Genomic DNA, 13,553 nt, shown 5'->3' on the forward strand with positions numbered 1-13,553 from the left:
GTTTAAAAAAATATCAATGGAATAAGTGTTGCTGAAAATTTCATTATGATTGTTTACCCATGAATAGGAGACCCCAAAACTCAGAAGCACTATGATAATGACCAAAAAAGGAGTCATCAGATTATGGAAGAGCTTTCTAAGAAAAAAGCAGGACAATTTTCTTCCCTGGAAAACAGGATGACATAGGCCATGTACATACATGTATAATCAAAATAAAATCAATTAAAAGGTTATAAATCCAATTGGTTATTGTTCTTTTCCTGCAAGATGTAAGGTGACTTATGACACTTTTTAAAAGTTTTAATTTTGTGAACATATAACTATGTGCCAGGCACTGTGTCAAGTGCTTTAAATATATTATTCCATTTGCTCCTCACAAATAATCCTATGAGAATAGGAATTATAATCCTCCAAAGTGAAGTTCAGTAATTTGTTCAAAGTTATAGATAACAACTGGAGGGGCAGAGGTAAATTCTGCTCTGTTTCCTCCAGAGCCTAAGCTCTTAAATTTTAGCCTATGCTGCTTCTCAACATTGTTGACATAAACACTGGTGAAATTCTATATCTAGCCCTAACTTCTCTTGACCTTCAGTCTTGTATATTAGCCTATGGAACTGCCCTCTCAACATCTCTACCTCGATGTCTAACAAGCATATCAAATTTAACATATTTCAGTAAACAGCATCACCATTCACCCAGTTGCTCAAGCCCCCAATTTAAGAGGCATCCTTGATTCCTCCATCAACCCCACAGGCAAGCCATCAGCAAATCTGTTGGCTCTACTTTCAAATTATACATGAAACTGACCACTTCTCATCATCCCCACTGTCACAACCCTGGCCCAAGCCATTATCATAATTCACCTGGACTACTGAGACAGCCTCATAATTGGTCTCTGCTTTCATAGTCCATTCTCCACAAAGCACCCATAGTTATTAAAAAAATAAAACAACCCACAGATCATATGGTTGCATTCTTCTGCTTAAAATCCTTTAATGCTTCCCATTGTAATAATGTAAACTTCTTAAGATGCCCTACAAGGTCCTGCTGGCTCTCTGCCTTGATCTGCCCTCTCTGACTTTATCCCCTAACACTCTCTTTTTGCTCAGTATGCTTCAGTCACATTGGTCCTTATGATGTCAAATGTCTCTGTGATGTAAAGTCACGTACTTTGAGAGGATTTGGAAGGGCAGGATTGGGGATTTGAAAAAACTGGCAAAGGTTTGAAAGTTGCCTAGAGTGGGAGAACAATTTAGAAAAATTTAACAGGATTGCTGGGTGGTGTTGAGGGTTCAGGTGTGGTAGGTGACTGGAATTTAATAACAGAATGCATGTGATTATGAAAATTTCTGCAATAGTGGTCAGCTGCTCCAGTACCAAAGGGCAGGATGTGAATGGTAAGGTTCACTCAAGATAGGGGTAGATGAAAAGAAAGATGGGGCAAAGGAGTTTAGGGTGTTGACAAGCATTGCTGATTTTTTCTGTAGGTATATGATAGTGGGGATGAGAAGGGTTACTAGTGTCCTTAACTTGCCCCAGGTGTGGCAACAACCTAGAATCGCTAAATAGAATCAAAGGACCAAGACCTACCAGCATTGATGTTAAAAGCTTTAATTTGCAAATCCTAAGATTGTTTCAGGAGATCTGATTATTAAAAAATTTACAAAACGGACAAATTAGTAGAGGCTTATGCACATTATAAAGGAGTTTTTCACTTTTCAGAATCAGTTTCCAAAAGGAACCTGTAGGTTGAACGGTAAGGTTTATAAGTAAGTTAGGTATTCAGACTTTAACAAATTTCCAGTCTGGTCAGTCCTTCAGGTTATCCCAAGAGGGAGTTTTCTCATGCCACTTCTTCCTTCAGAACATTTCTCTGGTTCTCCCGTCCCACTTACAAAGATTTAAGCCTACTGTTAGAATGTCATAAAATACTCTTACTGTCCTGGTCACTAACTTGCTTAATATTTTGCCATTTACCCTGCTTACACTTTAAGCTCCCCAAACTAAACTACTTTACACCTACTGTGCTATTGCTTTTGTTCTTTTCTCAGGCTAGACCATCTTCCCTACCTTCTCTGTTAAAACTCCTAGCCATCCATCAACACTCAGCTCACACAGCACATTTCCAGATAAGAGACAAGCACTATCTCTGCTTTATTTGGTGTCTGTAGATATTTCTACTATTGTCGGTATTGTGTTGTCTTACAATGCATTTTATATACAATGCAGTATATAATACATATTATACATATTATACATACATATAATACATATTATAAAGTATTTTTATGATTGATATTTAAGGTCACCTAAGCGCTAAAATAGAGCAAGTGTTCTGTGGTCTTGGTCAAGTCTCTTTCCCTTTGAGTCTCAGGTATAAAATGGGTACTGTGGCTCCATGAAGATGAGAAATATATATGTAAACCCCTTACACGGTGCTCATTTAAGGCAAGCCATGACTGTAACATTGTTTAGGGCCTTGAATAGGTGCTTGATAAGCTGAGTTCAGGAAACGCTTCTTTAAAATGACGTCACTATAGGCGACTTAAAAATCACAGCACGTCTGTACAGAATCAAATGAATTACTCAAAACGAGGTTCACCTGCTACACAGTTTAGACGATCTGCATAAAACAGAATTCACTGAGTAGCCCAGGCAACAGGAATATTAGCTGAACAGCCGAGGTTTTCCTGAAATTACTCCAGGGCGGGCGGGAAGGGTCTCCCCGGCCCGGTGGGAAGGCAACCTTCCCCCATGGATTGCGCGAGGGGCTGGATCCCCATGGCCTGCGTCAAAAACCACCACCTGGGTGGTCCAGGTGCTCCCCCCCCCCAGCCGTCCCCCTCGGTGACCAGGAGGCCACGGACTCCTCCAGTACACCGTCCGCTGGCGTCGGCCCAAAGAGCGACCGCAGCTGGAACCCAGCCGGCAATTCCCGCCGCGCCGCAGCGCGCCGCGCTCCCTGGGCCAGCCCAGGCCGTGGGGTCTCCCCGCACTCTACGCAGGGGCGGCGGGGCGGGGCGCGATTACGCCAAGAGCCGTGACGCGACGACGCAGCGCGGCGCGGTGACGCACGCCCCTTTGTTGGCTCAGTAGCAGTAGCAGCGGCCGTGGAGGTAGCGCTGGGGACTGTTTTCCTTCGGAGGCCAGAGCGGAGCCGCGTCTGACTGAGGCGGGCGGCAAGCGGCCCCCTCGCTCCCTCCCTCCCTCCTCCGCGCCCTCCCCGCCGCCGCCAGCCGCCTACCGCCGCGCCCGGGGAGGAGCCGCGGCCCGCGGGGCCGGAGCCAGGCCTGCGTCCGGACATCAGCCGGAGCCGGAGCGAGAGCCGGGGCCTCGGCGTCCCCGCCCTCTCCCCGCCTCAGGGGCCAGCGTCCGCCGGGCCCCCGCGCGTCGCGCCATGGACTCGGACGAGGGCTACAACTACGAGTTCGACGAGGACGAAGAGTGCAGTGAGGAGGACAGCGGCGCCGAGGAGGAGGAGGACGAGGACGACGACGAGCCGGACGATGATAACCTGGATCTGGGCGAGGTGGAGCTGGTGGAGCCCGGGCTGGGCGTCGGCGGGGAGCGGGACGGACTGCTGTGCGGGGAGACGGGCGGCGGCGGCGGCAGCGCTCTGGGGCCGGGCGGTGGTGGCGGTGGTGGCGGCGGCGGCGGCGGGCCGGGGCACGAGCAGGAGGAGGATTACCGCTACGAGGTGCTCACGGCCGAGCAGATTCTGCAACACATGGTGGAATGTATCCGGGAGGTCAACGAGGTCATCCAGGTGAGGGTGGCCCCGGCGTGGGCTGGACCGGGACGGACCCGGGAGCAGATTCGGGTGGTCCGCGCGGCCCCGAGGGGCAGGCCTGGGCCTGGTGCGCAGCCCAGCCCGGTGCCTCCCGGCCCTGTCTTCTCCGCTGTCTCTGCTGGGGATAGAGCAGACATTCGCCGGGTGTGGGGAGGTGCGCTGGGGGCGGCGCTTTCCAGGTCCTGCTATGGCGGAGGCCTCCGGCCGCCTAAGACTTCTCTTACGGGCAATTCCTGCCCGTCCCTGGGCCGGGTGTCCTTCCTCTGGCCCTAAGAGCGCCTATAGGGGCGGGGCGTAGGTGGGGTGGAGGAGAGCTGGAAGAACTGGGCCCTTAAGACGGTTTCCCCGGCCTTCAGCCTCACTTGAGAACTTTTGGAAGGGGTTAGAGTAGGCCTGAGAGCTGCTTGGTGTACGGTTGCCCCAAGTGGGCACCAGTTAATAAAGAAATGGATCTGCTTGGCAGTCTTAAGTGCCTACTTAAAGGTGGGGGAAGGGAACTATTTCTCGGAAGAGGTGCTGATGGGCCTTCTTTTCTGATGGTGAGGCTTCTGCTTGCCTCTTTTTAAGTCATTGCTGTTCTTTTGGGTCCTGACTACTACTTTTTTCAGTTGTAGCATACTTGAAGCTGTTGGAATAGTTGCTGCAGCTTGCACACCCAGCCTTGCAGCTAAAACCACAGCAAAACGCAGTGTTATTGTGTAATATTGGACAGGACTCTGCTGTGAGTTAGCAAGTGGAGACTTTTTGCTTCTGGGCTCCTTTTCTCTGATAATTTGTATTTCGTGGTCAGTAAGTTGGGCTCGGTTTAAGTTGATAACCACATCTCATTTAATCTTCTCGTGGGTCAGATTTTGCGTTTTTGAGCTTTAGGAAATCAAAGGTTTACATTTATTTGGAGAAAACAATTATGAGGGGTCAGGGGTATGACTGAAGAATAAAAATGGAGTCTTGATTCAGTGCAACTCTTAGAAAACACTAGTTACATGGAATGAAACTGTATATGTGAGCAGCAGGTTACTGTTGCCTTCTGGTATGTCATTTTTTTCCCCCTTAAAATTGGTTGGCCAATATTCACTGGCAAATTAGCAGTATGTCACTGCCTACTTGTTGAGTTTAAATGATTAATAGATTTTTACAGTACTGTTTAGTAAGCGACACTTTCTTTTGGAAGTGGAACCATCTATTTAGGCCTATTTGAAGAGAGTGGTTTGAATAATAGTAAAAAAAAAATCTGAAAATCTAGTGCTATTACTAAAGAGTGGAAATCTCAAATTTTCTATAGACGATGTAGTTTGAGGAGGAAATTGAAGGGTTGTAGAAGAAAGATAAGTTTTACTGCTCTTTCTGATCCTAAAAATATGACAGTTGAGTTCTTAGGTCGCTAAATGGAGAAATTTTCTTTTTTTGAGGAAACTGAATTTACAGTGAAACCCTGAATTCTCTTTTCATTTATTTATGATATAAAGTATATAGTAAACCTGTATAAAATCTGATGTTTTCAAACTTTGTAGCTAGCTTATTGGCATTTTAATTAGCTTTAAAAATTAATGGATATTTATTATTTAACTTTTTAACTTATAGTCTGTTTCATGTAGGTAAATCTCATCCAGCTTTTTCAGCTCTTAGGTGTGTCCTTAATCACTGAGGCCAAACCTTACAAGTTCTTTATGTTGCTTCTGGAACAGAGATGTAGCTAATGCATGTGACATCATTTTTTCTTTGTTAGTTTAGGGGAAAAGGAATAAAAGTGGATGAACTGAACTAAGGAGACCTACAAAATACTAGGGATTTTTTTAGGTGTCCTACTTTAATCATGTTTTCATGCTGGATTTTTGATACAACTTTTTTTCCTAGTTTACTTCATGTTAAGCATGCCCGTAAGTAGGATTGCTGAAATAAGTATCTTTCCTTTGTTAAAAGTTCATATTTAGAAACATCAGTAAATCAAAGGATAGGATTTATCCCAGACCGTTTTTTCTCCAAATGGTATACACTAGGCAAATGGTACACTAAACTAGGCTTTGGTTATGTTATAGGTTATTTATGTTAATGGATTTAAACTTAAAAAGTTACACAGGTAACACATTACCTTGTAAGAAAAAACTGATGCTGTAAGGAGCAAAAAAAGACAAAAGAATTATTTTGCTTGCCACTGGGAGAGATACATCAGAATTTGAACTGTAGTAATTGTTCCAGACCTGTGGATACATTGTACATATTTTTTAAAAAATAATAACACAGTCAAACTTTGTGTTCTCTTTATGTTTTCAGTAGAAAAAAGCAGGTTACAAAAACAGGAGTGTCAATTTTCTCCTGTCAATAAGTAATTATTTTTCAAGCGCTTACACAATTACATATCTAAACTGATTTATTTAATCAATCTGTTATTATTGGTCTTCCTTTTTATTGTCCAGTTTCCATTTTTTATAAACCCCATTGGGACTATGCTTATAGATATATCTTTGAATGTTTTATTTTCTTAGGATAAACTGAATTGCTGAGTCAAAGAATTTGCTTATTTTCAACCATTTGATACATATTACCACATTGCTTTCAGAAAGGTTATCATTTTTTAAATTTGCTTTTTTATTATTTTTAAACTGATGAGGTTGAACTTTTAATGTGTTTATTGGGCACTGGTATTTCTTTCACAAATTGCCCTTTGCTTTTGCTCACTTTACCCCCTTTTGGGATGTTTATCTTTTATTGATTTATAAGTCCTGTTTATATTCATAGAGCCTTTAAGTTTTTCAATTAAAACTAACGTTGGTTTAATATGACAGTAAGTTTTAAGTAAGTTTAAAAACCATTGTTTTATTTAGTTCACATCAGGGAGCTTACTGTTAATTCTAGAAAATTTAAATCCCCTTCTTCCCAGTGCTACTTTTGAATCAGTTATGTTAGTGGATTTGAAAATAAATGTGCGGGAGAAAAAGATTGAATGTAAAAAGGATGCCAAGTTAATTTAATCTTTCCTGGGGGAATTTGATTCCTTTTTTGGGCAACAACAGATTAATACTGTTATTTGTAGGTACCTGTGGGTTAGTTATAGTCTTCAATCAAGTAAGTTAACACTTTTTCTTTTAGAAAGCTCTTGGTTTTCTGGCTTTCTGTAACTCTTGTTATAGTTTGTCTAATTTGTTCTTGTTTTATTAAAACTCTTTGTGGCTACTTAGCTTACCTTTTGAACTTTTAAGAAAAGATCAGGGATGTTCTTTAGCGTATAGTAATGATAGAGAAGTGCTTAAAGCCCCTAATTTACCTAGCTACATTTACTTAACTAGTATTGTTCATATTAAAGTGGTTAATAATAATACAGTGGTTATCTAACGTAATTGCCTAAATGTCTAAGTAATTTATTAAACTAACACTACAGAACTCTGCAGTTGAGGGATGTTTAAACTTGCTCTTTTGTGTTTCCACAGCAATCTTTAGAAGATGTTGGTTGTACCTTGTGTCTGTGCTGGTCACTCTAGAGGACGTGGTTCTTGCCTAAGAAGCATATGGAGGTGGGGGAACATAGAGGTCCTTGGGCTCCATTCCCAAAGATTGTTATCCATTAGTCAGGTCTGAATTGGAGCCTAAGCATCTCTATATTTTTAGCCACTCTAGTGATAGTTCCGAACCACTGGAATAGTCATAGTTCATCCAGTGTCATGATTTTGACTCACTCAGGGAGAATGAGTAGAGTGAGAAGGTCAAGTAACCCTTAGGAATACCACGTTTAAAGGGTGTGCTGAGGAAGAGGCGCGTGGGACTGTTGGATGTGAGTGGTCAGAGAGGAGGCATAAAGAGAAGTGGGTGGGCATCTTCCTATTATTTATTATTCTAAATAACCTGTTTTAAAGACAACAGAAATATGTAATCTTTATGAGGGAAATTTTCTGTTGGCTGTTGATTTGAAATCTTTATTGTTTCACCCATTTATTTAATTAAAACATTTAATTAAAGAGCTTCTAAGGTGAGGTTTCATGCATAAATTAGAGACAGTATAGTCCAGTGTATTGTGTAGTGGTACAGGAGTCAGTTCTAGCCACTGCTTTTCCTGACTGGCAAGTTAATTTACATCTCAGAACCTTCAGTTTTTGTTTTCCTTTGCCTGATTTTTGGATCTGGGAAGTTAAAACAGGAGTGATGAACTAATAATGGATTGGTCTTTTTTACATTAATGCTTTGTTTTTCTAACATCCTTTAAAAACCTCAGTGAGTTGGAGGTGCTCATTGTTTCCAAGAAATTGAATTCAAGTGGTTGTATCAAGATAAATTTAAATTGGTTAACTTTTAGGGTGGGGGAGAGGGGAAGTAGTGTGTGTGTATGTGTGTGTGTGTGTGTGTGTGTGTGTGTGTGTATTTTGAAGCTATTAAGGTGTTTGGTGTGGTTTATTCCTCTTGAACTTTTATCTTTTCCCAGCTGATCTCCTTGAGCTATAGGCTTTAAATTACATTAATTCTTTTTGAATCTCTTATGGCATTAGTCCTATGAATCAGAAACTGAGGGGGTGGGCTCTGGCAGAGTCTCTCTTTTTTTTTTATTTCCCTCGCGGTAGGCAGGCCTCTCGCTGTTGTGGCCTCTCCCATTGCGGAGCACAGGCTCCAGACGCGCAGGCTCAGTGGCCATGGCTCACGGGCCCATGCGCTCCGCGGCATGTGGGATCTTCCCGGACTGGGGCACGAACCCGTGTCCCCTGCATCGGCAGGCGGACTCTCAACCACTGCGCCACTAGGGAAACCCTGGCAGTCTCTTTTAACAAGCATTCCAGGTGATGCTGATGCAAGCTAAAGTTTGAGAACCACTGGTCTAGTTGAAATTTAACAGCAGTGTTTCTCCATTGTAATGACTAGTGATAAATTACTAGAGAGTGGGTTAATGAGGGAAGGCAGATTGTTTAAGAAACTAATAAAAGGAAAATTTCAAGAGCCTGCACAACACTTACTAGGCTAATCATGGAGGGGATTTGTTATCATTACTGTAATCCTTCAGATTAGGGTGGTCTTTACACAGTTATTGCAAACATGCAAGCCAAACTAGTGACATTTCACATTCTAGGTCGGAACACTTGGGTTTTCTTCCACCCTTCTTCACCCCCTGGGTTTTTGTTTTTTAAACAAAAATAGTTGAGAGAGTTTCTTTAGTTGATACATTGGAAGGGATGTAAGGTCTTGGATACTGTAAATGCAACTGCTCAATACTGTATAACATGTTGAAGAAAATATGAGACTTATTCTCAAGGAGTTCATGGTCTCTGAATTTAGACACTCAAAGCTATTAGGTCAGTGCTAAATGGATAGTAATAGGTGTTCATGGAAGAGAGATCTATGGGTGTTATCTGGAAGATGTCTAGGATTTAGATGGATAGAACAGACGGATAGGAAGCCCTTCTAAGAAATTGAAGTAAGAATGAGGAAGGTGTGTCCCGGTGATGGTGAAGTCAGCTCAGGTAAAACAGAGTTTGTTAGTTATGGGTGATACTGTTGTAGAAGCTGGGAGGTTTGATACTATGAACAAAGGTAGGCAGAAGTCACCAGGTTAGATTACTTTCTTCTGGATTTGACCTGTGGCAGCTGTATGTATTAGTTATCTTTAGCCCTATATTTCTACCAAAACTTAGTGGCTTAAAAACAACAAACATTTATTATCTCACATTTTCTGTGGACCACAATTCTGGCTTCACCTTAGTTGGGTGCCTCGTCTCAGGGTCCCTTATAAGGCTGCAACCAACATATCAGCTAGATTGCAGTTATCAAGATTTGACTAGGGGAAGATCCCCTTCGAGGCTCACTCGTGTGGCTGTTGGGCAGGCCTCAGATTTTTCACTGGCTGTTTTTTGGCCAGTTCCTGACATGTGGGCTTCTCCAGAAAGTGGCCTACAACACAGTAGCTTCTTTCCCGTGGGGCGGGTGCCGGGAGGGGTGTGTGTGATAGAGAGCCCCCAAGATGGAAGCCACAGTCTTTTATAACTTCATCTCAGAAGTGACATCCCATCCCTTCGCCATATTCTACTTGTTTTGAGTGAGTAAGTCCAGCTCACACTCAAGAGGAAGGGATTACACGGAAGTAGGAAGACGAGGAGGTGGGTCCTGGGGGCCATTTTACAGGCTACCTACCATGATATATATAATCTGGCTCAGTCAAGAGGTGAATGAGAACTACTGTATAATGTTTATCCAATCAATTTATATACAAATGGGAGGGTATTACGTTAATTTGGATTTTTTAGTTTTGAATAACCATAAATTGTTTGTGTTTGGCTTTGCAAAGTATTATATCTTTAAATGATAAACATTCCTAATTACCTTTCAATGGCTGAGATTGAAAGAATAATTTGCAGCTTCTTAGATTTGGCAGGAATCTGAGATTCTCCAGTCGTTTGTTTGTTTGTTTTTAACTTTAGCTACATAGTGGAATCACCTGGGAATTTTCATCACATTTTAAATTTTGAGATAATTGTAGAGTCACATGCAGGTGCAAGAAATAATGCAGAGAGATGCCGTATACCCTTTTTACTGATTTTTCTACAGTGGTAACATCTTGCAGATCTGTAGTATAATATAATCAGTATATTGACATCGATGCAGTCTACTCATTTTATTCAGATTTCTTTACTTGAGGATTTAAAAAAATGCTGGCACTCATAACCCAAGACTAAGCAAATGGGCCTCTGGGAGTTTGCACCAGGCATTGTCATTAAACAGAAGTTTTCCCTGGTTTATTTTAATGTACAACTAGGGTTGAAAGCCCCTGTTGTTGTCCAGTGTCTCTAATAATCCTCTCTCTTTAACATTCCGGTCTGCTTAACTATGAGTAAATGACAGATATTTTGTGATGTAGCTCATTCTAAGTTTAACTCTTGATTTAGGGAAAAAAAATGGAATTAGAATCTGTTTCCATTTTAACTTTGACCTGTTGTTCCTAGGGTGGCCCTTTGGATGAAGGTTTTTATTGTTGTTTTCTTAACAATTATTGTTTGGAAGCATGAAGGAAAAACTTTTCTTCTTGAAGTTAGTCAATCCCCTTTTCTTTGTTCCTTTTATGACAGTGAACCAATATCTTTGAATATGTAGGTTGCCTACTTCTCTGTTTTTCCATTAGACACTTTTCATAGGTATAGAATCACAGGCCCATAACTTTGTTAAGATCTTTCTTTCTAAATAAATAAATAAATTTATTTATTTATTTAGGCTGCGTTGGGTCTTTGTTGCTGCGCTTGGGCTTTCTCTAGTTGGCGGCGAGCGGGGGCTACTCTTCCTTGCGGTGTGCGGGCTTCTCATTGTGGTGGCTTCTCTTGTTGCGAAGCATGGGCTCTAGGTGTGAGGTATTCAGTAGTTGTGGCACGCAGACTCAGTTGTTGTGGCTCGCAGGTTCTGGAGCGCGCCGGCTCAGTAATTGTGGTGCACGGGCTTAGTTGCTCTGCGACATGTGGGATCTTCCCGGACTAGGGCTTGAACCCGTGTCCCCTGCATTGGCAGGTGGATTCTTAACCACTGCACCACCTGGGAAGTCCCCTTTGCTAAGATCTTGACTATCTTGACACACTGTGTTACTATGTACCTTTACAAATAGCTTAATTATTCCCATTAAATGATGGGATAAATGGAAGAATGAGTAGTTAGGCTGACATTTGATGATCACTTACTAGGTGAGAGAATAATCTGTAATCCGAGGCTGCTTCTAACCTGGGATGACTGGATCCTTTGGAGTCCATGGAGATAGTAGTGGCAGTCCTTGCCTTATTTTATTTTCAGTGTTTAAAAAAGCCTACTGTATTTAAAACAAAGCAAATCGAAACTGCCCAAGCTAATTAAAATGCGGGCCAGTGTTAGATCTTCAATTCCAAAAGAATGGCACATTTTATAGAATCAGTAGATTTCTACAATCGTGTAATTTAAGTTTCTTCCTAAATTTTAGCTTCTTCCTAAATTTTTATTCACCCAGTGATAGGTAGTCATCTGGCTTGATCTTGAATAATATTTCTTGATGTATCTTGGTGCAGAGTAGATACCCAGTTGGTATTTGAATTAAATTAATGGGTAGTTTGGTATCTTAGAGGCAGTTTTAAAAGGTCTTATTGAGCTAGCAGCTGCTCTGGCAGATTAACTTTCAGAGCCCTACTTTTTTTCATTTTTAAAAATGAGAATGCTAGTATTAAGGCCAAATACTGCATTGGGAGTTTTTTCGTGTAGTTTTTTTTCCTGTAATGTAAACTTGCTGAATAGCATTTTTCCTTTTTCCTATGTTTCATTTAGAAGAAGTGTCACAGTGACCTGACACTTAATACATTTTGGCAAAAACTACAGCAGATAATGAAGTATTAGGTAACATTTCCTTATTACTAAGACATTTGTTTAGACAATGCTAAGAATAGGTATAATCTCAGACACTTCTCCCCAGGCTTGCTTTGCTATCTCCTTTGAAACTGTCATACTTCTAATTCAAATATTAAATGATTTCAATTACTTGGTAATATATATCCTTTCTCAATCACAGTTGTACATTTTTTAGGGGTTAAGTATAAGCTAGAGACTGAAGTATTTTCTGATTCTCTTAGCAAGTGTTTATAAGTAAAAACCTCTAATATGGACACATTGAAACTTGTGACATTTTGGACAGATATTTCTCTGAAACCCATTTGAAACCCAAATTTATTGCCTTCTCTCCTTAAGGCTGTTCTTCCTTCGATTGACTTGCTAGTTAACCATTCTTGGAATTTGAAAGTCATCATTGATTTTTCTTTTGCCCTGCGTTTCCCATATCTAATTAGCCCTGATCAAGTTATCTCTGAAATTTATGTTATTCCTCTCCTTTTTACTAACTAAGCCTAATCTAAGGCCTTTTTTTTTTTTGTCTCCCCATGCGGCTTGTGGGACCTTAGTTCCCCAACCAGGGATTGAACCCCTGGGCCAAGGCATTGAAATCCAGGAGTCCTAACTACTGGACTACCAGGAAACTCCCTAGGGCCTCTTTTTATTTTGCCTTTTTGTCCCTGGGCTTCCAGTCTGTCTGTCATTACTACCAAATACAAATATACTAGTCATTTTCCTGCTTAAAAAAAAGAGAGACTTCATTGTCCTCCCTGCTGCCACACACATTTCCTATTATACATCTGGTCTAGATTCTTTAATACGGTGTTCATGGCTTCCCCATCTTGATTTCAGCTAATTTTTTCACTCTTCTGTTGTTCCCGATTCTCCCACAACCCCAACTGCACTACTTATAATTTCTTAATATGTAACACACATTTATGTTTTACTGTTTTTGCTCATGCTGGTCCCTCTTCTTGTGATGCTCTTTCTCTTTTTAACTGCCTGATATAGTCCTACTCATACTTTGCTCAGATATGACGTATCTCTTACCAGGTCCCTCTTCTCTACCATCACTGCTTTCTTACCTGTGTTTGCATAGCACCTTGTAAGGATGTTTGGTGTGGCCTACATGAGGCTGTAATATAGCTATCCCAATACCTAAGTCACTAGCTAGCTATGAGGGTTTTGAGGGTGAGAGCTGAGTTTTCATCCATAGCATATGTCACACTAACAGTCTGTGACATAGTAGAAACTCAGTGAATACATACTGCAGTTTGTCCTTTTAGCAAATGCTTGCTTCTTTGGTTTCCTTATCTGTAAACCAAAGGGAGCCAGACACGATTTTCTTCTGGCACTAATAAATTATTTTATGATTTCTAGATAACACCACAGTAATAGTGTAAGAAGATGGCAAGAAAAAAGTGTTTAAATTCCGGGAGGGCAAGCTTTTTAAGGCCTCTGA

The 13,553-nt window shown here is 41.5% G+C and overlaps 1 protein-coding gene across 2 annotated transcripts in view; it reads left to right on the forward strand.

Moving 5' to 3' along the window:
- The first annotated feature begins 3,071 nt into the window (after nucleotides 1-3,071).
- The window catches only part of ARIH1 (ariadne RBR E3 ubiquitin protein ligase 1), a 120,936-nt gene continuing 110,454 nt past the window's right edge, over nucleotides 3,072-13,553 (forward strand). The window contains exon 1 of one of the 2 annotated variants that reach the window (XM_067752617.1): nucleotides 3,072-3,766. In XM_067752617.1, coding sequence (XP_067608718.1) covers nucleotides 3,507-3,766 — 260 coding nt within the window. In that variant the 5' untranslated portion in view covers nucleotides 3,072-3,506. The remainder of the gene's footprint in view (nucleotides 3,767-13,553) is intronic. The other variant, XM_067752609.1, reaches the window with a different exon arrangement.

This window comes from Pseudorca crassidens, chromosome 1 (assembly GCF_039906515.1).
Source record: "Pseudorca crassidens isolate mPseCra1 chromosome 1, mPseCra1.hap1, whole genome shotgun sequence".
Classification (NCBI taxonomy): Eukaryota; Metazoa; Chordata; class Mammalia; order Artiodactyla; family Delphinidae; genus Pseudorca; species Pseudorca crassidens.